Source organism: Peromyscus eremicus, chromosome 23 (genome assembly GCF_949786415.1).
Source record: "Peromyscus eremicus chromosome 23, PerEre_H2_v1, whole genome shotgun sequence".
In the NCBI taxonomy this organism is placed as follows: Eukaryota; Metazoa; Chordata; class Mammalia; order Rodentia; family Cricetidae; genus Peromyscus; species Peromyscus eremicus.
In genome coordinates, this window is record NC_081438.1 from 10,793,620 (window position 1) to 10,820,126 (window position 26,507).

The 26,507-nt window shown below is 54.9% G+C and overlaps 1 protein-coding gene across 4 annotated transcripts in view; it reads left to right on the forward strand.

Moving 5' to 3' along the window:
• The first annotated feature begins 3,279 nt into the window (after positions 1-3,279).
• The window catches only part of Rasal1 (RAS protein activator like 1), a 31,589-nt gene continuing 8,361 nt past the window's right edge, over positions 3,280-26,507 (forward strand). For 3 of the 4 annotated variants that reach the window (XM_059249384.1, XM_059249385.1, XM_059249386.1), the window contains exons 1-15: positions 3,280-3,344; positions 6,842-6,898; positions 8,958-9,071; positions 9,232-9,293; positions 11,511-11,640; positions 14,459-14,540; positions 14,627-14,758; positions 15,530-15,615; positions 16,304-16,421; positions 16,552-16,705; positions 17,029-17,093; positions 17,344-17,456; positions 19,317-19,509; positions 24,784-24,921; positions 25,882-26,026. In XM_059249384.1, the coding sequence (XP_059105367.1) occupies positions 3,280-3,344; positions 6,842-6,898; positions 8,958-9,071; positions 9,232-9,293; positions 11,511-11,640; positions 14,459-14,540; positions 14,627-14,758; positions 15,530-15,615; positions 16,304-16,421; positions 16,552-16,705; positions 17,029-17,093; positions 17,344-17,456; positions 19,317-19,509; positions 24,784-24,921; positions 25,882-26,026 (1,654 nt within the window). The remainder of the gene's footprint in view (positions 3,345-6,841; positions 6,899-8,957; positions 9,072-9,231; positions 9,294-11,510; positions 11,641-14,458; positions 14,541-14,626; positions 14,759-15,529; positions 15,616-16,303; positions 16,422-16,551; positions 16,706-17,028; positions 17,094-17,343; positions 17,457-19,316; positions 19,510-24,783; positions 24,922-25,881; positions 26,027-26,507) is intronic. The other variant, XM_059249387.1, reaches the window with a different exon arrangement.

A 26,507-nucleotide genomic window follows, 5' to 3' on the forward strand; every position in this document is an offset into this window, starting at 1 on the left:
TACCAGGTGTGCTGAGGTCTCTGGGATTCTACATGAAGACTATTACACCTAGTGGGCACTTGCTGTATACCAGGTGTGCGGAACCGACACTTTCTCCATGCCCTCATGCTTCCAGTGAGACAGGTGCTGTTAACGGCCCCAATTCACACAGGAAGAAACGGAGGCATTGAGAGGGTAACCCACCCATCTGAGAGCACCCAGTGCTGGGATTCAATAAGAAGACCGCTTTCCTGAACCTTGAGCCAACATCTTCCCACTTAAGACTTTATTCATTTAGAGGTTATCCCAGGCTGCCCTTGAACTCATCAAGTAGCCAAAGATGAACTTAAACTTCAGATCCTCCTGCCTCTGTCTTCCAAGTACTGGTATTACCGCTGTGTGCCACTGTGGTGCCGGGAAAAGAACTCAGGGCTATGCACATACTAGGCAAGCACTTTACCAACTGCGTGACAGCCCCAGACCCTGATTTTTTTTTTTAAGATGGGGTTTGTCTTTGTAACCCAGGCTAACCTGGACTTCTCCATCTTCTTGCCTTAGCTGCCTGTGCTGGGATGGCAGGTGTGCGCTGTCATGCCCAGGCTTCACCTAAGTCTCCTCATGTCTGCTGTCTCCTGTCTGCAGCCGTGGATGATGTAGAGAGCTGACAGGAACTGTGTGTTTTGCCTTCTAGGAGATTGTGGGGGCATACCACGAGCACCTATTGTGTGCTTGGAACAGCTGGAACAGCTGGCCTCACACTGCCCGTACAAAGGTACATGATTGGTCTCATGCTTATCTGATGGCTACCAGGGCCTCTTCTCCCCTGTCCTGGCTGGTGGCTCCCAGCAAGTCACACACTCTCCCTGGTTGTCTTTTCCCCTGTGGTCCCTGGATAGGGGTTGTGTGAGCAGGATCTCAGCCTCCTGCTGGTTTTAGTTTAGTTTCTTAGAACAGGAAGTGCCTGAGGGAGGGTCATGTAGAATATTTAGAGAGAGTGGCCCCTTGACCTGGTGTCAAGGGAGTGGGTGACAGAACTGGCTCCTTGGAGGCCTAGCTTGACCTGAGGGGGGCCTGGAGTGGGGCTTCCTGTTTAGCTTTGGCTTAAGGATGGCTATGTGACTGTTTGGCCATTATGTTATAGGATCCAGGACTCCATGAGGGTCCCCGAGGACCTGGATGACTTGTCTGAGGTCTCTACAACTCCAGGGGCAAAGGATTCTCCAGGCAAAGGTGTCTGCCCAGGTGTGTGTGTGTGTGTGTGTGGCGGGGAGGGGGTGGGGTGGGGTGAGCAGGGGAGCCACACCCGGGCACACGGCAAGTCTTCTTCCTCCCTAGAGAGATGTGGAGTGATCTCTGAAGACGGTGGCAGGTGGTGATGGGAGCAGGGAGGATGCTGCCATTCTGGACTCAGCCCTGGGTCACCCCTGGCATCCCTCTGGGGATCTGGCTGCTCAGCCGTTCCCAGCAACCAACTGGGAGAGAACCCCAGGGCGCCCACCCACTTCCATCTGGGTTGGGTGCTGGCTGTGGAATGGGGGAGGGAGTGGACTCAGACCACTAGGCTGCTCCTGCTCCTGGGGCTGGGCAGGTGCTCCTGGGGCTGGGCAGGTGCTCCCAAGGCTGAGCAGGTGCTCCCAGGGTTGGGCAAGTGCTCCGGGGACTAGGTAGGTACTCCCGGGGCTGGGCAGGGGCTCCCGGGGTCGGGCAGGTGCTCCCAGGGCTAGGTAGGTGCTCCTAGGGCTGGGCAGGTACTACAGGGACTGGGCAGGTGCTCCCTGTCCTGCCAGTCTGGGCAGTGGCAGGTGACCTAATTCTGCCCTCCCAGGGTTGCCGGGCTCCAAGCTGGCTTGCCAGCCTTTTAAACACTCTCGAGTTAGGTAAGCCACAGACTGCAGGAGGAAGGAAATGTGCCCGTGTCTACCCTGGGACAAGCCTCCTGTTCACATGATCCCGTTTAAAACGTGCACAGGCACAAAGCATTTCGGGAACGGAGCAAAGAGGAAAAAGAGCTTTGCCCGGGATGGGAGGGCATCCTGAAAGCCTTGCCAGGAGATGTGACATTTCAGCCACACCTGGAAGGACAACAATATTAATATTGAATACTTTGTGTGGCTGATTAGGTGCCTACCCACTGTTCTGAGGCCCGTATAGGAGTTTCTCACTTAATTCTCTCTAAACCCTGTGAATGAGACACGTGTCACCCTCATTGAACAGATGAGAAAAACCAAACCAAGGCACAGAGAGGTTGAGTGACTCATCCAAGACCACACAGCTACCAAATCTACCAAATGGCCGGAGTCAGAATTCAGACCCATGCAGGGGACTTCTGGCAAGTGACCCCACCTCTCAGAACCCCAATTTTTTTTTTTTTGTTTTTTGCTTTTTGTTTTTGTTGTTGTTTCTAATCCGCAGATGGACGGCATACACGGCATGCACAGTTGCTGAGGGCTCGGAACTGAGATAATCCACATGAAAGGCTCGGGTGCGTGCCTGGCACACAGTTAAGTGTTCGAGGATTGCACATGGCTCTTATCGTGTCGCCCTGGCAGTGTTATCTCCGCGCCTCCCCTCCCCCCACGGCCTCGGTTTCCTCCCCCGCAGTGGCAGCCAGTGACGTGGGAGCCTCCGCTGGCACACTCCGGGTTTAATTGGAGCCGATGCAAGTGGGGGGGGATGTTCGAGGCCCCTCCCTCCTCTCGCATCAGACCCCCAGGGAGTGTGCGCCGCCTGCCGCCCAGCGGGAGTACTGTTCGGGGACCCCGAGGCTGGTGTTGGGTGGCAGGTGGCGGAGGTGGGAGAGGCGTGGAGGTGCTGGGTTGTGGGCACCTGGGAGACACCCGGGTTCTCGGAGGGCCCGATGCCAGCTCAGTAGCAGCCCGCTGCCCTGCCCGACTGCCCGCGGCGCTCCACTCTCTGACCCAAAGCTCCTGGGGTCCCCGGTTGGGTGCAGCGGGCTGGGGTGCCAGCAGGGGGCGCTCGAGTCGGGGCTCAGGGCGGGCGGGGCAGCTGTGGGGGGCGGGATCGGGAGGGACCTCCCGAGCTGCAGACGCCAGGCTCAGCCTGCCCGGAGGGAGCGCAGCGCACGGCTACCTGTGGCTCGGGGCGCATGTCCCCTTCTCGGGATCCAGCACTTCTCTCTCCTAGCCTCGCATCCAGCCCAGTTGCACCCCGGACCCGGACCCGTGGGAGCCCGGGGGGAGCGCGCCGGGCCCGAAGCTGGTGACATGTAGGGTCACCTCCTGGTCCAACCTTGGAACCTCGGCAGACTCCTTGCCTGGAAAGTTTGGGACTGTGTGCGCCATGGCCAAGAGCGGCTCGCTGAGTATTCGCGTGGTGGAGGGACGGGCGCTGCCCGCCAAGGATGTGTGAGTCCCCGGGTGCCCACTGGGGTGCGTGGAAGGGTTGTGGGGGCCTCCGTCAAGGACCCACCATTGGGGATCCGCCCTCTCTGTCCTGTGAGAGGGGGCACCCAGGCTTAGCAGATGCCGCGCCCTGCTGCCCTGGGAAAGGAAGATGGCTTTGTTCTAGGATGTCCCCAAGTGGGTCTTCCAGGACAGGAGAAGGAATCTCTGGACGAGTCCTCTTAGAGCCAAGGAGGGGACTGATGATCCCTTTCCTTACCTAGAGCAGGTGTTGGAGGTGGGGCTTCTCTGGACGACGGAGCAGGGCTACCCAGAGATCACGGGTAGAGCCCCAGAGGACTGTGGTCCAGATGGACCCCAAGATTTTGCCTGCCAAGGCGTTTAGGTTTGCAGAGTTTCGCCAGGTGTTCTCTAACCCCGAACCCTGGGTCCCCCAGACTTATACCTGCAAACCCATGGTGGCTGTCTCGGATCCCCAACTGCTCTAAAAGCCACTCACTCACATGTACCTCATGTGATGGGGCTGGGGGCGCTGGGTTCCTCTGCCCCTATCCTTGCTTGGCTCTGCTTCTCCAGGGCTGAGTCAGCAAGTGCTGACTCAGCAGAACGGGGTGGGTCGGGGAGCGGGTTCCCCTTCCTGCTTGGTCCAGAGCCAGAAGGGGCTCTGAAGGTGCCAGCACCTGAGACAGGTGCTGCGATCCTTGGGAGGAGCTGTGCTGAGTGACCTTGAACCTGCCTTTTGCTGGCCCTTGGTGTCCCATCTGGAGAGTGTAGAACTGGAAGGAGGTGTTGCTTGATCCCGTGTCCAGCTGGGCGGGTGGAAGACACTGGCTGGGGGGTCAGCTGTGGAAGGGTGAGCAGACGGGGGACCTGGAGTCCTTCGCTTGGGTGGAAGTCCCAATCACCCAAGCTGCAGATTCTGCATTTCCTCCCCCCCCCCCCGCCCCCCCACCTTTGATTTTGGGAACCTCCTTATCCGCCAACACTGCAGCTGTACCGAGAGGGAGCTGTGTGGAGTAATCTTAGTGTCCCACCTTTCTCATCAGCGACCATAAATAAACACACACCTGAATAAATGCAGGGAGCGCGGCACCAGCCACGAGCTACCCTCTCTTCAAGACGTCTCTGAGCATTAGAGATTGCAGAGCTGTGGGGCAGGAGCGGAGACCTGGCATTTGCTGGCTGGCTGAAGGGACCTGCCCAGAAATAGGACTCTTGCTTCACTGAACTCCAGCTGGTCCACCAGTCTTGGGAGAGACTTAGGAACCGATTGCAGATGCTGCTGCTGGGCTAGGATACAGGCTCAGGGGTCCCCTGCTTCTTCTGGAAGGGGCTTGAGTTTTCTTTCCCTCTTGCATCTTACCCTCTCCCTCCAGTTTTCTGGCCAAGGTAAGCTCTGGGGTGGGCCATGCCCCAGAGCAAGGCTGAGGAGGTATCACCGTGCCTGCTGGGCATCCTGCCTCAGTTTCTCTAGTGGTCAGCTCCCTTTCCCCAAAGGGATCTTCTCAAAGCAAGCTGGAGTTCCCCTGTCTGAGAGTGGGGTGTTAGCTGGGGTGTTGTCTCGTTCCCTCTTCTAAGGCAGACGGCCTAGATTCAGCCTGACCCTCAAGGTTAAGGGGGTGGCCGACCCTGCCAATCATCCCTGAAGGCTTACCATGGACAGGGATCGTGTTTAACACTTTGTGTGGGCCGACTGGTTTCTCTGTTTTACAAATGGAGAAACTGAGGACCAGAGAGGCAGTCATGACTGTAAGGTCACGAACCTAAGACATAAACACTAACAGCTTCAGTGTATGAACCATACTGGGAAGTGATGGCTGAGGGTCACATTTTCCCATGCTTGACTCAGACAGGGGCCATGGGAAAGGCCGAGAGTCTGGGGAGACCAGGGCCTGGGAGAGGCCAGCCCTGCCTGCCACCCTGGCCCCTACCTGATAGGAGCCTGATAAGGCCATGTAAGTCATGGCTCTGGAGCAGAACCCTACTCCCTTGAGGGACCTGGGGTCAGCCAGGTTGCTTGGGAGAAGCTGTCTCTCCAAGCCTCCATGCCAACTGATCTCAGTCGGTCTGGGCCACATCTGCCCTGGGGCGGCTGAAGAATGAGAGAGAGGAGCCGTGGAGGGAAACTGAGGGACAGGGAAGGACTCAGCCAGCTAGCCAAAGGCCCAGGTTGCAGCCAGCAGCATCCTGTTCCGTGTGGTTGAGTGGGTGGGTGGCCGGGAGAAAGCAGCTGGAGAAGCAGAGGGGACTTGGCTAGGAGAGCCAGGCTGAAATCATGTTTGGACCATCCATCCCATCCTCCTCCGGAGCCTGTGCTCCACACATCCATTCATCTTGATCTTTTCCTGCAGAACCACCCCAGACCCACGGAGAAGTAGGTATAGCTAGCATCCCTAGGTCACAGTTCAGAGGTTGTAGGGGATGTAGAACATCTATCTATCTATCTATCTATCTATCTATCTATCTATCTATCTATCTATCCATCCATCCATCCATCCATCCATCCATCCATCCATCCACCCACCCACCCACCCATCCATCCATCCATCTATCTATCTATCTATCTGAGCCTGGCTCTCACTATGTTGCCGAGGCTGGCCTTGAACTCCTACCTCACCTTCCCTGGAGGCTGGGACAGTGGGTGTGGCCCATCCCAAATGGCTTGGAGGGTCATTTTAGTCAGTGGCAGTGAGAGACAACCTCTCCAAGGAGATGGCTTTGGGAGCGAGGCAATGGAGACCCAGGTAGGCAGCCTGGGGTTTACTGGTGACTACTATTATAAAGGGGAGGTGGACTGGGGTTTACTGGTGACTACTATTATAAAGGGGAGGTGAGTGGGGCTGCCTTTGATTGGCCTAGGGCTCAGGGCTTTGTGAGAGGGAGATAGCATAAGTATTTTGGGATTTTTTTTTTTTTCCTGCTGGGGATGGGACCCAGGGTTTGAACATGCTAGGCAAACACTCTACCACTGAGCCATACTCCAGCCCTACAGCCATCTCTATGGGTTCAGTTTTGAGGTCCCGAACCCTGGTCTGTGCCTACAAGTCCTTCCTGCTGGAGATGGGGGTTGGGGCAGGCCGAGGAGCAGAGTGTTTAGCTCAGAAGTTGGCATTAGGGTCTTGTCTGTGGCAGGGATCTCAGGGTAACCCACGATCCCTCCTCCACACCTCTCTTTCTTTTAACCCCTCCAGCCCTCTCTGGGGGCTGGCTGGGTGGGTGTTAACATCTGTTGGAGTTGTATAGTAACAAAAACGAGGTCCCAGAGCAGGATGGACATGCAGGCTTATACTGCCTGTGGGTGGTAGGTGACTGGCCCGGGCAGCAATGATATAACCTGCTAATGTTCCCCGAGGTCTTGCCTTTTTGTAGGAGTTGCTGTGTGACCCAGGGTAAGTTCCCTCCCCTCTCTGGGGCTCAGCTTCACTCTGCCTGAGGTGGGAAGTTAGGCTTCCACCATGGCTGCCCCTTCCTATAACCTCCTGGACCTCCTCTTCCCACAGGTCTGGGAGCAGTGACCCCTACTGCCTGGTGAAAGTGGATGATGAGGTTGTGGCCAGGTGCGTAGTCAGCATGGGGTGGGGTGAGGAGGGGAGGGACCCAGTACTTTCCAGAGGAGCAGAGCGAGCAGGCCCTCATGGAGGTGGAGGTTGTCTTTCAGGCTTCAAGGAGGTTACTTATGTCCTGGCCTTTTGGGTACATACACCACCGTGGCTGATGTCAACTGGCCAATATCCTCTGTCTGGGGACCCATGATGTCCCTGGCTCCCTGGGGCTGACTCAGCCAACCACCAGGCTGTGCCTCCCCAGTGGCCTGTTGGGGAGGGGGGGGGGGCGGGGCAGGCATCTCATGCTTGGTTGGTTTGGCTGTCTCCGGGCCTCTGGGTGCTGCGGGTGTCTGGGTGTGTTTTATTCACACAAATGTTCAAGTGGGAACGTACATGTGTGTGTGTGTGTGTGTGTGTGTGTGTGTGTGTGTGTGTGTGCACGTGTGCATACCAGCCTGCTCCTCTGGGGTGCCACAGAGCTGGTGTGAATGCTTCTGATCATGTGTGAGCGTCCGTGTGGGTGTGCAAGTCCACAGGACTCCCGTGGGTACCAGAGCGGGGTGGGGGGGAGGTGGGGGGAGATATGTGCATGTGCCTCAGGTGTGAATGCAAAGGCAGGTGTGTGGAGATCCGTGGGCGCTGAGTCTGGAGGGGACATCAGCTGAGCTGGGCTGCTCTTCCCCCTCAGGTCAAGGGACAGCTCTCTCAGCCCCCATAGACCTGAGGGGGTGGGTGGGTGGGTGGCTGAAGCCTTGGTTTCTATGGAGACGGCAGGATTCAGGATGCTCCTGGCACTAGTTCTAGTCCAGATGGGCTGGGAGCTGGGGGTGGGGAGCCCCCAGGGAATGCTGACCCCTCCCATGGCTCCCCCTGTGTTTACGCTATTATAAGACGCTAGCCCCCAAGCCTCAGACTGGCTTTCTGTATGCCTGGAGGCAGCTGTTCTTCCTTCTCTGGGCTGCAAGGAACCAAGAGAATGAAGCAAGCTTTGCATACTGGTTTGGGCTGGGGCTTTGCTGGGCAGCGTAGAGTCTTTGTCCCCAGGAACAGCCGTATTGGGAGCCCTGTTGGGGTGCCAAACCCAGATGTTGAACATATGTATGTGTGCCTGTGTCCAGCTTGGGCTTGACCCTAGCTTCCCCGGACTTTCTGGATGCCACGAAGCCCTGAGTGTTCTGACCACCGTTGGTCCCACAGTGTCCTGGCCCCTGCTCATACTTACCTCAGGGCCTTTCCACATGCTGTTCCAGCCATCTGGAAGGCTTGTCTTCCCTGCCCAGTTCTCTTTTGCCTGACTAATTAGTGTGGGAAGCCCTCCCCTGTTCTCAGCCTCAGTCCTCCTCAGGCATCACTGAGTTTACCCCAATCCAGATGATGTCTACAGTCTGGGCGGGGGGCCAGGGCCTGGGAGAGAGTGAATGAATGGGCCACTAGGTATTGGTGACTAGTGTATTGTATGTTGTTATGTAAGCATGTCTTTGTGCCCCCTGGTCCAGGCTTGTGTCTATCTGGGACACTGTGTCTGTATTTGCAAACAGACTTCTGGACGTTTCTGAGGATGCTTGTGTGCATCTGTGTCTGTGTGAGTGTGACTCCCTGTGTCTCTGGCTTTCACGGCACGTCTAGGTGTGTTTCTCTGGTTGTATGTGTCTACGTGTTTCCGTGGGTTCTCTCTCTCTCTCTCTGTGTTGGTCTACTTGTGAACCTCTTTAGTTGGTTCTTGGGGACATGGGTATGTGCATGGGTGCCTGCATGTGTACATGCACCCGTCGACTCCCTGCAGCGGTGCCTGCATTTGTCTGAGTCTCTGGTGTGTGTGGGCATTGGGTCTGGATTTGCTTCCCTGTCTGGGCTCATGCGTCTGAGTGCATTTGCTGAATTCCTGGGATGAGGGGGGGCCTGTGTAGATTCTAGAAGCGTGTGCAGATTCTAGAAGTGTGTGCATGGCCATGGCTGTCATGTTTGTGTGTGTGTGTGTGTGTGTGTGTGTGTGTGTGTGCTCCTAGCTGTGTTTGTGGGGATCCCCAGGTCACCCACCGTATGATGCCCTAGCCCAGCACCCCTCTTGCAGGACAGCAACCATCTGGAGGAGCCTGAGCCCCTTCTGGGGAGAGGAGTACACCGTGCACCTGCCACTGGACTTCCACCACCTGGCCTTCTACGTGCTGGATGAGGACACGGTTGGGTGTGTGGTGGGTGGGTGGGGAGTGCCTGGGGATCCCAAGCCACACACCAATCCACACAACAGGAGGAAGTGTGCTGCCTCCAACCCCTGGCACTTGTCCCCACGGCTCCATGGGAGTGTGCTGGTCCTGCTCTGACCCTCTCCTGCCACCTCTCCACAGACATGACGATACCATTGGGAAGATCTCCCTGAGCAAGGAGGCGATCACAGCCGACCCTCGAGGTGAGCAGGGCCTGGCTGGGATGAGAGGAAAAATGGTCTGACCCACAGGGGCCTTGCAAGGACTTAGGGAGTGGCCTCAGAGCCTGAAGGGGGAGGATTCCCCCACTCTCCATCTCTCTCTCTCTCTCTCTCTCTCTCTCTCTCTCTCTCTCTCTCTCTCTCTTTTGTTTTTTTGAGACAGGGTTCCTCTATGTAGCTTTACGCCTTTCCTGGATCTTACTCTGTAGCCCAGGCTGGCCTTGAACTCACAGAGATCCGCCTGGCTCTGCTTCCCGAGTGCTGGGATTAAAGGCGTGTGCCACCACTGCCCGGCAATCATACATTCTTGTCTGTATTCTTTTTTTTTTTTTTTTTGGAGACAGGGTTTCTCTGTGTGGCTTTACCCCTTTCCTGGATCTCACTCTGTAGCCCAGGTTGGCCTTGAACTCACAGAGATCCTCCTGGCTCTGCCTCCTGAGTGTTGGGATTAAAGGCGTGCACCACCACCGCCCGGTGTATGTATTCTTTTTTAATACATCACAGACCCCATCAGTTTCAAGAGCCAAAGGAAAGAAGGATGCCTCAGAAAAGGGTGCCTGTGGGTGCTGGGCAGGTGGACATTTTCCTCCTCTTGGTGGGGCAGAGGGATATCACATCTTATCGCTGGGAATACCAGCGAGAAGGGTGGATGCTGATAAGAGGGACTTCCCAAGTTGAGTTTGGCAGTACATGCCTGTCATCACAGCATTCAGGAGGCTAGCCTGGGCTACATAGTGAGACCTCATTTGTGCATTATCATCAATCATCATCATCATCATCATCATCATCATCATCATCATCATCATCGTCAGTGCTGGGATCACACCAATGGCTCCATCACTGAGCTGCGCCTCCAGCCTCAGCTGCATGCTTGCTGGTTATTGTATTAGAGCTGCAGGGGCTGGAGAGATGGCTCAGCAGTTATGAGGGAGCGCCGCTCCTCCAGAGGTCAGAGTTCAGTTCCCAGCACCCACATGTGGCTCAGAAGGGTCTGTAACTGCATTGACAGAGGATCCGGTTCTGGGTTTCCTTCCAGCGGCAGTAGGGAGCCACCGAGGGTTGTTTGCTTGTTTGTTCGTTTGAGACAGGGTCTGACTTTGTAGCCCTGGCTGGAATTCGGAGCTTTCCATTCCCTGTGACTCTGACTGGAGTGGCCTAAGGGAGAGAGGGTTTATTCCGATTCACAGCTCAAGGGAGAAATTCATCGTGGTGGGAGCTGGTCGCATCCCACCCACAATCGGGAAGCAGAGAGGAATGGTATTTCTTCATCTCGCAGGGTCCAGGGTTCCAGCCTAGGGAATGGTTCTGCCCATATTGGGATGGGTCTTCCCTGCGTCCGTTAATCAGGAGAATCCCCCATGGGTGTCCTCAGGGGCTAACCTCGATCCAGCCGATCCTTCCTAGGTGTGCCTGAGGCCTGTCTTCCAGGCGATTCTAGAGTCTGTCCAATTGTTAACACTAGCCACAGTCACAGGCGCTTTGAGAAGTCGGATGTTTAAAGAGATAAAGGGGCAGCAGGGGGTGAAAGCGTCATCGAGCCAGGCATGGTGGCCTCGGCTGTGACCCCTGCACTCGGGAGGTGGAGGTGGGAGGGACAGGAGGTTCTGGTCTAGCCTGGGATACATAAGGAGACCCTGTATGGAAACAAGAAAGAGAAACAAGTGGGGAAGGAAAGATGTTTGCCAAGAGGGCTTGGGCTGGAAGCTGACTTGCTCATAGCTACAGTGGGAGTCAGAAGTCAATAAACAGTATGTTCAAAGTGTGATGAGGTGTGTGTGTGTGTGTGTGTGTGTGTGTGTGTGTGTTTCACGTTCTATAGCACCCAGGATGACAGTCCAAAGTGTCACCGTCCATGTTCAGACTCCTTCTCTGTCATTTTCTCCCTTTTTTTTCTTTTCGAGACAGGGTTTCTCTGTGTAGCCCTGGCTGTCCTGGAACTCGCTTTGTAGACCTCGAACACACAGAGATCTGTCTGCCTCTGCCTCCCTAATCTCTGTTGTCTCCCAGCTGTGTGGGGTAGAGGGCAGCCTAGTCTGTGCCTCAGTTTCCTCCTTTGACACGGGGCTGGTTCCAGACCGAATCCGAGGTCCTGCATGAGAAACCGCCCGGATCAGGCGTGGTCGTCAGCTGTGGCAGTGCTGAGCTCACGCGGTGCCGAGTGAGCGCAGGTGTTCCTGAAACACCGTGTGTGCCCTGCAGGGATCGACAGCTGGATCAACCTCAGCAGAGTGGATCCAGACGAGGAGGTGCAGGGCGAGGTCTACCTGGCTGTGAAGCTGCTGGAGGATGCTCGGGGCCGATGCCTCCGCTGCCATGTGAGACAGGCCAGGTATGCTTGCCCTGGGGGAGGTGTGGGGTGCTCTGAAGATGGGCAAGGAGGCTAGGGATGTGGCTCAGTGGGTAGAGTGCTTGCCTAGCACGCACAAGGCCCTGGATTCTGTCCGCAGCAGCACCGCCACATAAACTGCATGGTTGGTACACATGTCTAATCCTAGCACCCAGGAGGAGGAGGCAGGAGGCTCAGGACTTAAAGGTCATATTTTTAGGCCAGCCTGGGCTACAAGACACCCTGTTTCAACAAACAAAAACACAAAACCAAGCTGGGCGGTCGTGGCGCACACCTTTAATCTCAGCACTCAGGAGGCAGAAGCAGGTGGATCTCTGTGAGTTTAAGAGTCTCTCTATGTAGACCAGGCTGTCCTCAAACTCACAGAGATCCTCCTGCCTCTGCTTCCCAAGTGCTGGAATTAAATGCTTGGGCCACCACACCTGGCAAAAGCAAAATCTTAACCCAGGTGTTCAGGGACAAATAACAGTCCGCTAGATCCTCGAGGTGGGCAGACAGATGTATGTGGGGGGCAGACAGATGTGTGTGTGTGTGTGAGGCAGACAGATGAGTATGTGTGGGGCAGACAGATGAGTGTGTGGGGGCAGACAGATGAGTGTGTGTGGGGGGGCAGACAGATGTGTGTGTGGGGGGCAGACAGATGAGTGTGGGGGGCAGACAGATGAGTGTGGGGGGCAGACAGATATGTGGGGGGGCAGACAGATGTGTGGGGGGTGGACAGATGAGTGGGGGGGCAGACAGAGGAGTGTGGGGGGCAGACAGATGTGTGTGTGGGGCAGACAGATGAGTGTGTGTGAAGTGGTAGATGAGTGTGTGTGGGGTGGTAGATGTGTGTGGGGGGTGGTAGATGAGTGTGTGGGGTGGTAGATGAGTGTGTGGGGTGGTAGGTGAGTGTGTGGGGTGGTAGATGAGTGTGTGTGGGGCAGACAGATGAGAGTGTGTGGGGTGGTAGATGAGTGTGGGGGGCGGTAATAATCAAGTTTTAACAGCTCAGGGCTGGCGAGATGGTTCAGCAGGTAAATCACTTGCCACTCAAGCCCGGTGACCTGAGTTTGATCCCTGGAGCCCATGGTGGAAGGAGGAAAGCAACTCTTGAAAGTTGTCTCTGACCTCCACACATGTGCATAAATGCACAATCACAGACACAGACAGACAGGCACACACACAGTCATAGACACACACACACACACACACACACACACATACACACACACACACGCCATACATACACAGACACAGTAATAAATGAATAGCAGACATTACTTCTCGGGCAGAGACTTAATTATTGGCTCACTGAGGTGATGGGTGGCCTCAGGCGTGATGGATCCAGGAAGGTGACGTCAGGCAGCGTCTCCAAGTGGGGACATGATAGGCCTCATGGCCTGGGGCTGGTGACCTACCGACTCTGCTTGTACAACCGACCAAGAACCTCACTTTTACAGATCATCGCAGGGTGAATTCTTATTGGCTCGACCTGGGGGTCACACTGGAGTCTTAGGGGCTGAGAGGGAGGGCGAGGAGGAAAGCCTGGAGGACGGACACAGGGACAGGAAAACCCACAGGCAGCCTCTAGAGACCCTTCGGCCTCCCTCCCTGTCCCCCAGCCCCCGTGTCCTCTCCTCAGCCCTCCACTGACATCCCTCAGCTCTCTTACACCTACTCCCTCTGGACATCCTGTCTTTCTGCCCTCCACTCATCCCCCTCCCGGAACCTCCACTCTTAGGTTCTGCCCACACACATTAAGGACAATCCGTATTTCTAGCTTGCTGTGTGACCATAAGACCCTTCCTTGCCTTCTCTGAGCTTCCCCTGGCACCTCTGGATTCAGGTTTCAGCCTCGGCCCCAGCTGGATGTGGGAGGTGTGTGGATGAGGAAATGACCCAAGAAGGAAGGGGACAACATAACAGATTGTGGGCAGGGGTCTGAGCTCGGCTCTTCTGCCCATGACCCCCTCCCCAGACACTAGGCTGTTACAGGTTCCTTGCAAGCAGGAGAGGGACCGATGGCTGTCGCTTAGCAACTGTGTTGGTTCCTAGGAAACCAAAGGCTTTGGATGCCCAGCAAGGCTGGGAAGCAAGCGGGAGGAAGAAACAGCCCCTGGTGGTGGTGGTGGGGTGTTCCTGGATTTGGGGGCCCGCAAGAAGGGGGATGGGGAAACTGACTCAGGTGAGGCTTTGAGTTGCCATGGTAACCACAGGCAGGATATCTGTGTCTTATGCTTTCCCTTTGTTCCTGAGCAAGGTGTGGGCACGGATGTTTGTTGAATGAATAAGTGAGCTGAGTTGAGCGAGTGCTACACTAAGTAACTTGCCTATGCCATCTCATTGGACCCTGAGCTCTGTGAACTTGGTCTGTGACGGTCCTCATTTTCTGGACTAAGCCTCAGGGAGAGGAGGCGACTTTTTCTAATGTCACCCAGCCAGTGAGTGCAGGTTTTGAATCTGTAGGTCCCTGTGTAAGGCCTCTGGGGAGACCGAGGAATTTTTTTTCATTCATTCCCGTTGTCCCTTCCCTTGCTGAGCTCCGTCATACAGAGTCTGATCTCTCTGTGCCTCGGTTTCCCCTTATCAAGGGAAATCTGGAAATCTTATGTTTCCCCGTAAGTTTTGTGTATGGAAACCACAGAGTCTGCATGGCCAGACCCGGCCTGGGCCCCTGTGATGGACAGGCTCATTGCCCTGGAAACAGAACATTGCCATTAGAATGATCTAGTCTGAACTATTTCCTAGGCCCGCCTTGGGTCTGGGTCCTTGAGGGCCTGTGACCGACCACACGCCCCTTCTCTTCCTCTGTCCCCAGGGACCTGGCCCCCCGGGACATCTCCGGCACGTCAGACCCATTCGCACGCGTGTTTTGGGGCAACCATAGTTTGGAAACGTCGGTGAGCAGACAGCCAGGCAGGCGTGGGGCACCCCTCAGTGGGTGGAGCCGGTCACCTCTTCCGCTCACAGCTCTTTCCACCCTCAGACAATCAAGAAGACCCGCTTCCCACACTGGGATGAAGTGCTGGAGCTGCGGGAGGCGCCAGGGACCACGTCCCCATTGCGAGTGGAGCTCTGGGATTGGGACATGGTGGGCAAGAATGACTTCCTGGGAATGGTGAGCGGCCCTCCCACTAACCAATGAATGCCCTCTGTGGCTCCCCATTGCCTGCCCTTAGCAGGCAGCTGAGGTGGGGTCTGAGGACAGATGCTCAAGCTGCCTTGAGTGCCACCACGGCCAGCCTGGGTAGTGGAGTCTCACTGTTCATGAGACAGGCAAGAAAACTGAGACTGTGAAGGAGGCAAAGACCTATCTGAGGCTACAGGGTGGCTCCTGGGCCCAAGGCTCCTGGGTAGACTGTTGCCAGCCATCTGCATGGACCTAACTCTGTCACCACCCTGTGAGGTTGACAGTCATTGTCCCTCTCTGTTCATGAGGTGACGTGGCTTTTCCAAAGCCCTGTGCCTCTTAGCTGTTCTCTGGGAACATGGCCCCGGGCTTGTCTGAGGCTTTGGCTGTGACAGTGGCATTGCGCTCACTCCTGGGTCACCGTGCGGCCCAGGGCAAGCTATCTCTCCAAGCCTTAACTTCCCTCTCTTTTATTTTTTTGGTTTTTCAAGGCAGGGTTTCTCTGTGTAGCCCTGGCTGTCCTGGAACTCACTCTATAGACCAGGCTGGCCTCGAACTCACAGAGATTACTTGTCGCTGCCTCCCAAGTGCTGGGATTAAAGGCCTGCGCCACGACTGCCTGGTGCCTTAGCTCTTCTCAGTTGTAAATTAAGTGTCCTGGCTCGAGAGAGAGAGGAAGAATTGGACCCTGGCTGGCTACATGCCATCTGTGGATGGCAGTCTAAGCGCTCCCTCCAGGTCTGTGTGTCCCCCCCACAGGTGGAGTTCACCCCACAGACCCTCCAGCAGAAGCCACCCAATGGCTGGTTCCGCCTCCTGCCCTTTCCTAAATCTGAGGATTCTGGGTAAATATGGGTGTCCGGGGAAGGGCACCACCTCAGCTTGTGGGCAGGTTACCCTGGGTGCTGGTGCCAGCCCACCCTGTCCCTCTGGCCCTAGTCATACATCCCTAGGATGTTTTTTTTTTGGGCCCACGCAGCACCCCTAGGCCCAGCTGCCCACCATAGACAGGCTCACATACCCAATGCATGTCCAAATGTTGGGTCCCCTCACATCTGCCTTCCTGGCCACATTCCTTGCTTTATTGTATAGTGTCAGGAATTGAACCCAGGGCCTTGGCTGTGCTAGGCAGGGGCTCTACCACTGTTCTGAATAGCTACCACTGCCTGTGCACTTATATGCTGTGCACACAGAGCTCCCTGTCCCCGTCAATCTTTTCCTGGCTATTCCTGTCCACGCTGTTCACATACCTGGCTACACCACGGTGTCCACAAGACCCACGTTTTACTCTCCTCCTTACACTTTCTGTTCTGCCTGTCCTGTGTGTGTCTGTGCACCTGGCCGTGGCCTCCACCTTGGCGTTTCCACACACTGTCTGAGGCCCCCAATCCATCCTCTTTCTCCCTATCCATTTCGGTCCCCGCTGCCCTCCTGTATCCTTACCCTGTGTCTCTTGCCCCTTCCCAGGCTCATGTCTCCTGCTCTGGGCTAGCCTGTACTCATACCCCCTTCCCTATGCTCTGCTCCGTCTAGGGGGAGCCTGGGTGCCCTGCGGCTGAAGGTGCGCCTCACTGAGGACCGTGTCCTGCCTTCCAAGTACTACCAGCCTCTCATGGATCTCCTTCTAGAGTCGGTACAGGGCCCAGCTGAGGTAGGTATAATGCAGGTGCCTCCACCTGGGCTTCCGGGTCCGGGGTATAGCTCCCCTCCCTCGGGAACCAGGGCCAGCTCTTCTGCTTTGGGGCCTCGGGTTACCTGTCGGCTCTCCTGTCCCTGCTCAGGAGGACACCACCAGCCCCCTGGCTGTGCTGGAGGAGCTGGCCTCTGGGGACTGCCGTCAAGACCTTGCCACCAAGCTGGTGAAGCTCTTCCTGGGCCGAGGCCTGTCTGGGCCCTTTCTAGACTACCTCACAAGGCGTGAGGTGGCTCGAACCAGTGAGTTTCCCACTCAGGTGCCCCTCCCCAAGGACAGGTCTGCAGAGGATCTCCAGGGGGGAGAAATAGGGCTCTTTAGAGGACTTTTATGTGTTGAGGTGTCTATGCTGTGAACCCTGGAAGGCTGAGAGCACAGATCCAGCTTCAGATGCTGTGTGACCTCAGGCAGCTTGCCAAACCACTCTGGGCCTCTGTATTTTGAGTAAAATTGACATTTTGGGTTTTTCCTGATTCTTGAGGCTGAAAGAATCATATCTCCACCTTGAGTGAGTGGCGTGAGCCCCCCCCCCCACACCAGCAAACACATCCCCCTATTCTCCCAGATGACCCCAACACCCTCTTCCGTTCTAACTCCTTGGCATCCAAGTCGATGGAGCAGTTCATGAAGGTGAGTGGGGACCTGGCATGTCTGGGTGCATGTGGCTTCCTCCCCCTGCCCACCCAGTCCCCAGAGCCTGCTGGCCTCAAGTGGCACTAGATGGCTGAGCTGGGTGCTGGTGACAGGTGCCTGGCTTTAGCCCTGGGCGGCACCCTTGGACACTGGCTGGCCTGGCTCTCAAATCTCCCTGCACACCCCCTGCCCCAGCCCAGGGCACTCCCTGCCACCCTTAGCCGCTCCGTGTGACCCTTGCCCCCAGCTCGTGGGCATGCGCTACCTGCACGAGGTCCTGAGGCCGGTCATCAGCCGTGTCTTCGAGGAGAAGAAATATATGGAGTTGGACCCTTGCAAGATGGACCTGAACCGCTCCCGGTGAGCCAGACGGGGTGGCTCAGGCCTCCAGCCACCCCTTATTGTTTGTAGCCACCCTGGGCTGCTCTGTGCTGGTTGCCACCTGCCTAGGGACACATGTGTATCCTTCAGGCCTCTGTGTGCTGTGGCAGCTCGGGCTGTTCTGGGCCAACCCAAATCCTGCCTCTCCCACACCCTGTGACTTGGCCCGACACTTGGGGGTGTTGGGGGTGCTTGTGGGTTTTGCATGTGAAGCTCAAAACAGGGTAATGCTGGGAGTGTGTGTGGGGAGATAAATGAGTGTGTGAGGAACAATAGATGAGCATGTATGAGGAGCAATAGATGAGCGTGTGTGGAGCAGACAGATGGGTGTGTGTGAGGTGGTAGATGAGTGTGTGTGGAGTGGTAGATGAGTGTGTGTGGGGCAGTAGATGAGTGTGTGGGGGCAGACAGATGGGTGTGTGTGAGGTGGTAGATGAGTGTGTGTGGAGTGGTAGATGAGTGTGTGTGGGGCAGTAGATGAGTGTGTGGGGGGCAGGCAGATGGGTGTGTGTGAGGTGGTAGATGAGTGTGGGGGTGGGCAGTAGATGAGTGTGTGTGGAGCAGACAGATGGGTGTGTGTGGAGCAGACAGATGGGTGTGTGTGAGGTGGTAGATGAGTGTGGGGGTGGGCAGTAGATGAGTGTGTGTGGAGCAGACAGATGGGTGTGTGTGAGGTGGTAGATGAGTGTGTGTGGGGTGGTAGATGAGTGTGTGGGAGCAGTAGATGAGTGTGTGGAGGGTAGTAGATGAGTGGGGGGGCAGACAGATGAGTGTGTGTGTGTGCGTGCGTGTGTGTGTGTGTGTGTGTGTGTGTGTGTGTGTGTGACAGATGAGTGTGTGCTGGGAAATGATGGAGGCCCACATAGGGATCTTCTGCAAAATGGGTCCCAGGAACCTTCTGTGAGATTGGAGGCAGGCTAGGCTGTGACTAAAAGCCATCCCATACCTCCATGGACTCTTCCTCCTTTCTTTCCAGAATCTTCTTTGCTACAGTCAGGGGGCTGGCTTCCATGAAACCCTGAGAGCTAGAGGCAGGCCATCTGTTAGGACAATAATGAGGAAAACAGAGAACCCACACCTCTTGACCACCTCAGACTCAGGTCTCAGCACCCTCTTTACGGATCCTCAGTGAGGGGAGGTCCCTGTCCAAGGTCACACAACTGGGAAATTGCAAAGTGAAGATTTGAACCCAGGCCCCAAACAGAAAGACAGGGTCGTCTATGAAACCCCCAGGGTATAGCTGGAGACCACGGGAGACTCAGTGGCACTGATGGGGCACTGGGAACTTGGGTGGGGCAGGGTTGCAGATAGATACTGGAGTTGGTCCTGACTTATAATCTCAGGTCTATCACCTACTTGCAAAGTTATGTTGATGGACCTCAGTTCCTATGCCTGTTAAATGGGAAGGTTCAGATACGCAACTCATGAATTACCGTTAGGACCACGTGGGGCAATGCCAGAGGCCATAAGTTGGATACAGAGGCTGAGAACTTCCGACTTGAGGGCTCCAGGCAGTGGGGACTGCAGATGCCGAGGCCCTAGGTTTGGAACATGCATCTGACATGGCCGTGCTGAAGACACCCAGAGCTAGAGCTTGTAACTATGAGTGACGGGGGGTCATGGCCATTCTGAAGAGGTGGCACTTCAGCTGCATGCCAGCATGTTCCAGGGCAAAGGAACAGCCACTGTGAAGTCTCTGAGATGGGATGCTGCCTACTGCCCCGAGTGTTCAAGCTCCCGCAGGGAGTCTGGTGTGAGGGGAGGAACAGTGGAGGCTGGTCGGGGTTCTGAGGCGGCGGGTGTGGTGTTCTGACTGAAGGTTCTGCCTGCTCCCTCCAGGAGGATCTCCTTCAAGGGCACGCCTACAGAGGAGCAGGTGCGGGAGACCAGCCTGGGGCTGCTGACCGGATACCTGGGGTCCATCGTGGACGCCATCGTGAGCTCTGCAGGGCGCTGTCCGCTTGCCCTGCGCCTGGCCTTTAAGCAGCTCCAGCGGTGTGTGGAGAAACGCTTCCCCGGGGTGGAGCATCAGGTGGGCTGGGTTCTGTGGGGGCAGACGCAAAAATGTTGGGGTGGGCCGGGCCCCGTGTTCAGGGTCACACGCAGAGCCAGGCCAAAGGTGACACCAAGACCTGGTGTGTGTGTGTTCTGGCAGAGGGACAGTGTTCTTGGCAGGACCTAGAGCCCAGGGGACCAATGATGATGCCTGGTGAAGGTGGTGGTGATAATGGTGATGGAGGTGATGATGATGATGTAAATAATGGTGATGGTGGTGATAATGTCAATAATGGTGATGGTGGTGATAATGGTGATGGTGATAATGGTGCTGATGTGATAGGGATGGTGGTGATAATGGTGATAATGGTGATGGTGGTGATGATTGTAGCAGGCTTTTTCTTTTAGGCCACCAACCAGCTCCCAAATCATGACACAGAGGCTTATTATTAGTTTTGAATGCTCGGCCCAGCTTAGGCTCTCTTCTGGCTAGCTCTTTTAACTTAAATTAACCTGTTTCTCTTTATCTACCTTTTGCCTTGGGCCTTTTATTTATTTATTTATTTATTTATTTATTTATTTATTTATTTATTTATTTATTTGTTTATTTATTTTTGGTTTTTCGAGACAGAGTTTCTCTGTCTGTATCTCACTCTGTAGACCAGGCTGGCCTCGAACTCACAGAGATCCGCCTGGCTCTGCCTCCCGAGTGCTGGGATTAAAGACGTGTGCCACCACCGCCCGACTAGCCAGCTTGGGCTTTTTAACTTTTCTTCTGTACATCTTACTTTCACAGCTTCCTGTGTCTGCTGCCTGGCTCCTTGCCCCGGCGTCTCTCTCATTCTCCCCTCTTCCCTCTTGAGCCCAGATTTCTCCCCCTATTTATTCTCTCTGTCCGCCAGACCCACCTAGCCTTTCTCTGCCTAGCTATTGGCTGTTCAGCTCCTTATTAAACCAATCAGGTGCCTTAGGCAGGCAAGGTGAAGCAGATGCAACACATCTTTACATAGTTAAACAAATGCAGCAGAAACAAAAGCAACACACCTTTACACAGTTAAAGTAACATTCTGCAGCCTAAACAAATAGAGCCATCTTTGCCCAGTTAAAAATAATATTCCACGCAGATGGTGGTGATGGTAATGATAATAATGATGATGTTGATGGTGGTGGTGGTAATGGTGGTGGTGGTGATGATGGCGGTGTTGGTGTTGGTGTTGGTGATGATAGTGGTGTTAATGATGGTGGTGATGATAGTAGTGAGGTAGTGATGATGATGGTGATGGTGATGATGGTGTTGATGATGTTGGTGATGATGTTGATGGTAGTGGTGGTGATGGTGGTGTTGGTGATGATGATGGTGATAATGGTGGTAGTGATGATGGTGATGGTGTTGGTGATGATGGTGGTGTTGGTGATGATGATAGTGGTGATGGTGATGATGGTGATGATGGTGATGGTGATGATGGTGTTGGTGGTGATGGTGGTGGTGATGATGGTGATGGTGGTGATGGTGATGGTGGTGATGATGGTGATGATGGTGTTGGTGATGGTGGTGATGGTAGTGACGAGAGCAGAAGGGAGGGAGAAGGCCAGGGCCAGGATGAAGGCTCAGCGTGTTCTGTAAGTGCTAGGCTTTCCCAGCCTGGATACAAAAGATGGAAACTGGGGGCTGTGGCTTTGGGCCAGGTGAGGTACATGAGCAGAGCCGATGTGGAACTGTAGGGAGTGGTGGAGTCTGTGGCAAAATGTAGCCCCACCACTTATCTACAGGGACCACTCAGGCCAATGTTCTACATAGGAATGGGGCCTAGTCCCCCTGCTCCTGCAGAGTCTTTTTTTCTCACTGCTATGCTGGGGCTAAGACACAGTCTCACACACACCAGGCAGGTACTCTACCACTGAGCCAAGGCCTAGCTCTCTCTTCACTTTTTTTTTATTTTGAAATAGGGCCTTGCTAAGTTTCCAAGGCAGGCCTTGAACTTGCAGTCCTCCTGACTCACCTTCTGGAATATCTGGGACGACGGACAGGCCTTTGGCCCCAAGCTGGGCTGAGCTGAGCTGGGCTAAGCTGGGCATCTTCTTTCCTTCCTTCTTTCCTTCCTTCCTTCCTCTTCCTCTTCTCCCCCACCCCCAACTTCCCCCTCTCTCTCTTGCCAACTTCCAGGATTCTATGTAAAGTCTCCCAGTTTTGGAACATGAGGGCGAATTCACCCAGACACACAAGCAAAAGTCACTTGGAATCAGTCACCACATGTTGAGGTTGTCCTGGACCATGGGCTGCCGGTCTGAGATCTCCGTTTTGTTTTTGTTTGGTTTTTTTGTTTGTTTGTTTTGTTTTGGGTTTTTTGAAACAGGATTTCTCTGTGTAACAGCCCTGGCTGTCCTGGAACTCACTTTGTAGACCAGGCTAGCCTCGAACTCACAGAGATCTGCCAGTCTCTGCCTCTTGAGTACTGCTGGGATTAGAGGCGTGAGTCACCACCAACCGGCTGAGATCCCTGTCTTAATAATGTTCAGTGCACAATCTGAGGTGGCTGTCAGGGGGAGCTTGGTGGCACAGGCCTGTAATTCCAACTCCCCTGGAGGTTGCAGCAGGAGGAGTATAAGTTCAGGGCTAGCCTGGGCAACAGATAGATGCCGCTGATGTCTTCAGTTACAGATGAAACCAGCAAGATTTTTGTTTTTGTTATTGTTTTTTAGATTTATTTTATTTATGTGTGTGCGCTCACACTCAGAGGCCAGAGGGTGTCATATGAGTCCTTAGCATTCCAGATGTTTGTGAGCCACCTGAAGTGGGTGCTGAGATCCGGACTCGGGTCTTCTGCTACAGCTCCAAGCATGCACTATTAACCACTGAGGCAACTCTCCTGCCTCAGCCGGACTAACTTTTCCCCAATGCTAAATACAGACCTCTTGGCAGAAAGATCCAGAATCCGCTGAACGCTGGAGACGTCACAGTCCAATTCTTACAGCCTGAGTTAAGAGCTTTGAAGATGTATATAGCATCTCTCTCTGCTTTTTGTTTACAGATTGGGAAACTGAGGCCCAGAGAGCTTGAGATTTCTTCCCCAGATTCCCCCTCCTCCCCCATGGGATTGAGCTCTGGCCTCCCATCTAGAGGTGACGTCATTGCACCCCAGTTAGCCTGGCTCTCACCCGGGCCGCCTCAGAGGTGTTAAGTGGGACACACGGCTGAGGTAGGGAGGAAGGAAAGAGATCAGGAGGCCAGCAACCCACTCAGCTCAGCCCAGGAAGCCAACATCAGTGCCACCCACATGTCCCCAGTGGGCAGGGACCACAGACTTTCTCAGATCATGAAGGTAGGAAGCCCTGAGCAGCCTCTGGGAGTGTGTGTGTGTGTGTGTGTGTGTGTGTGTGTGTGTGTGTGTGTGCATGTATGTGAGTGTGTGAGTGTGCATGCATGTGAGTGTGTGTGTGCATATATGTGAGTGTGTGAGTGTGTGTATGTGAGTGCATGTGAGTGTAAGTGTGGGAGTGTGTATACATGTGAGTGTGTGTGCGTGTATGTGAGTGCATGTGAGTGTGTGAGTGTGCGTGTATGTGAGTGCATGTGAGTGTGAGTGTGTGCATGTATATGAGTGAGTGTGAGTGTGCATGTGCATGAGTGTGTGTGTGTGTGTGTGTGTGTGTGTGTGTGTGTGTGTGTGAGATGTAGCCCAGGCTGGCCTCTTCTAACTTATTACATGTCCAAGGATGACTGTTTTCTTTTGCTTCCTACCACTGTGATGAACACCAAGGCAAATGTGGGGAGAAAAGAGCTTGTAGTCTGTCATGGAGGGAAGTCGAGGCAGGAACCTGGAGGTAGGAAATGGAGCAGAGGCCATGGAGGGACATTGCTCACTGTTTTGCTCTCCAGGGATTGTTCGGTTTGCTTTCTCATGCTGCCCAGGACCCCCTGCTCAGGAATTGTGCCGGCCACAGTGGGCTGGACCCTCCCGCATCCATCATGAGTCAAGAAGATGCCCCCACAGCATGCCTTGAGGCAATCTGATCGAGCTGTTTTCTCAATTGGGATCCCTCTTCCCAGATAACTGTAGCTTGTCACGTTCACACACACACACACAAACAACTAGCTAGCACAGTGACTTTGAACTTGTGGTCCCCCTGCCTCCGCCTCCCACATGCTGGGATCACAGGCGTGTGCCACCGCAGCCGATTTCTGCGGCTCAGGGGAGAAACCCAGGGTCCCACGAACACTAGCCAAGCACTCCCGTGGAGCAGATGCACCCACAGCCCTCTTTTTCACTGTTCATTTTGAGACAAGCTATCGCTAACTTGCCGAGGCTGGCCCGGAACTCACTCTGTAGCCCAGGCTAGCCTTGAACTTGTGACTCCCCTGCCTTGGCCTCTGTGTACATGAGATGGCAGGCCTGCACCACCAGGCCTGGCGCATGTGTACCTTGATGAGCTAATGTTGGGGGTTGAAATGATTCGGGGAACCTGCCTGGGAGGAAGTGGTGATCTGGGGACAGTTCAGGGCTCTGACTGAGATGGTGCCCTCTCGCTGAAGCCCTGGGTACAGACGTTGCTGGGGCAAGGCTGACATGCCCAGGAAGCTAGCTCACTCCAGGGTAGCTATTGTCACCGGTGTGGCTGACACCCCAAAATAAACATAGACATACCTACTCAGGCTTGATATAGCAGTGGGGGAGGGAGCTGTGCCCAGTGTGGAAAGCCCACGGAGGGACTCGGGTGGGCTCTGCAGCCTGACTGCCCGGCTCCTCGGTGAGCCTCCTCGGTCTCCTCATTTGGAAAGCAGAGATAAAATGCACTCTTGACCCTTGACCCTCGGGTAGCTGAGACTGAATGGCCGGAGAGTGGTAAACAACTCTGCCTCTGCTGTTGGTTGCTGGGTAATCTTGGGCAAATGACCAATCTGGGCTGTAACCAGCCATAGAGTGAGTGGTAAGTAAAGTCTGTGGGAGGAGAATGTGACCTGTTCTTGCAACCATAGCTCATGGGTCTGGGTTTGAATCCTGACTCCTCTGCTGTGGGACCTTGAGCAAGCCACTTGGCCTCTCTGAGGTTGCCACGATATCTCTCTCTCTCTGGCTGTGTGTTCCGAGGCACAGGAGTCTGCTAAAACCAGTTTTGTTGGCCAGATCAGTTTCGTCAGCCCGTTTTCCAGCTAGAGAAACTGAGGCAGAGAGGAGGGGGAGCACCCTCCTTGGCAGGCTAGGAAACGCCTCCTGACCCGACTCCCTCTCCCTTCTCTGGGCACTTAGTGTTTGCTGCCTCAGTTTCCCCAGCTGGGACAAGGGCTTCAGGGCCTGTCGTGATTCTCCGGCAGGATGTGAAGTACCTGGCCACCAGCGGTTTCCTCTTTTTACGGTTCTTTGCGCCTGCCATCCTCACACCGAAGCTGTTCGACCTCAGAGACCAGCACGCGGACCCACAGACCAGCCGCTCCTTGCTGCTGCTTGCCAAGGTGTGTGTGTGTGTGTGTGTGTGTGTGTGTGTGTGTGTGTGTGTGTGTGTGTGTCTGGGGGGTGGGGTGGGCTCCACCTAGGTCCTCTCAGCTGGAGAGAAGCATGATGGGAAAGATTGGGAAGGTCATCTGGGAGAAGGCCCAGAGGAAGCCAGTTTCCTTCTGTGGGTGTCTCTGTTTTCTATGACGTGGCCTTGCTGGGCCACTGACACCTAGAACTTGCCCTGTCGCCCAGACTGGCCTAGGACTCAGGGTAATCCTCCTGCCTCAGTCTCTCAAGTGCTGAGATTATAAGTCTCATTAAAAACGACCACGGCCAGGCGGCGGTGGCGCATGCCTTTAATCCCAGCACTCAGGAGGCAGAGGTAGGCGGATCTTTGTGAGTTCAAGGCCAGCCTGGTCTACAGAGTGAGTTCCAGGACAGGTACCAAAGCTACACAGAGAAATCCTGTCTCGGAAAACTAAAAAACAAACAAACAAACAAACAAAAAAACCCCACTGTGTCTGGCTTTCATTTGCCCACCCCACCACCCTTTTGGCAGTACTAGGAATTGAACATGGGGCCCTATGCATGGGAGGTGATCACTCTACCGCTGAGCTACAGCCCCCATCCCTGTTGCTCTTTTGCTTTTCTTCCTCCTCGTCTTTATTTATTTTTTTTTTTAGACCATGAAAACTCACTCCTTCCCAAAGAAATGGAGGAAGTAGGCTAGCAGTCATTTATACCTCAGTATGAATTAAGCCATTCTTGATAAAGTGGCCACAACCTGTGGCTCTGACAGGTCCCCAAGGACACATGATAGAATTGGGCAGTGCTGGGTGGGAACTGGGTGGGAACTGGGTGCTGGGAGAGGGGAGATCAGACAGTGCCCACGGTGTACCGATACGAGAACAGAGTTTGGGGTTCCAGAGGTCGCTCGCCTCAGCAGTGACCTTGGCTTCCTGTCTCCTCTGCTCCAGGCCGTGCAGAGCATTGGAAACCTGGGCCAGCAGCTGGGCCAGGGCAAGGAGCTGTGGCTGACCCCCCTCCACCCCTTCCTGATGCAGAGCATCTCGCGTGTGAGGGACTTCCTGGACCAGCTGGTGGATGTGGATGGGGATGAGGGTGAGTCCTGTGGTCCTGCCACTCCTGGCTTGTGACCGCCCCCTGGGGAGGGGAAGTATTCCACATCCCACTTCATTGGTCCCCAGTTCCCCAGCACCAAGACTGTGGACCTGCAGGTCAACTAGTCAGTCAATTAACATTGGTGTCAGACTTGGCATGTGGCAGGGTCACGGCATGTTGTCTCTGGTATGGGTACGCTTAGTAAGTCTCTGCCATGTTAAATAGGCACCACCTCAAAGGCCTGGGGCTATGGCTTAGTGGAGGAGAGCTTGCCTTGCATGCATGAGGTCCTAGGTTCAATCCCAGCACTTGAAAAAAAAAAATACCCTTCTAGATGCTTTGGATAAAGTGGTTAATGAAGGGGAAATGGCTTAGTGAGTGAAGTACTTACTGAGCAAGCTTGAGGACCTGAGTTCAAATCCCTCCACTCACCTAAAATCTGGGCATGGCCGTGCCTGTCTGTAACCCCAGCATTGGTGGT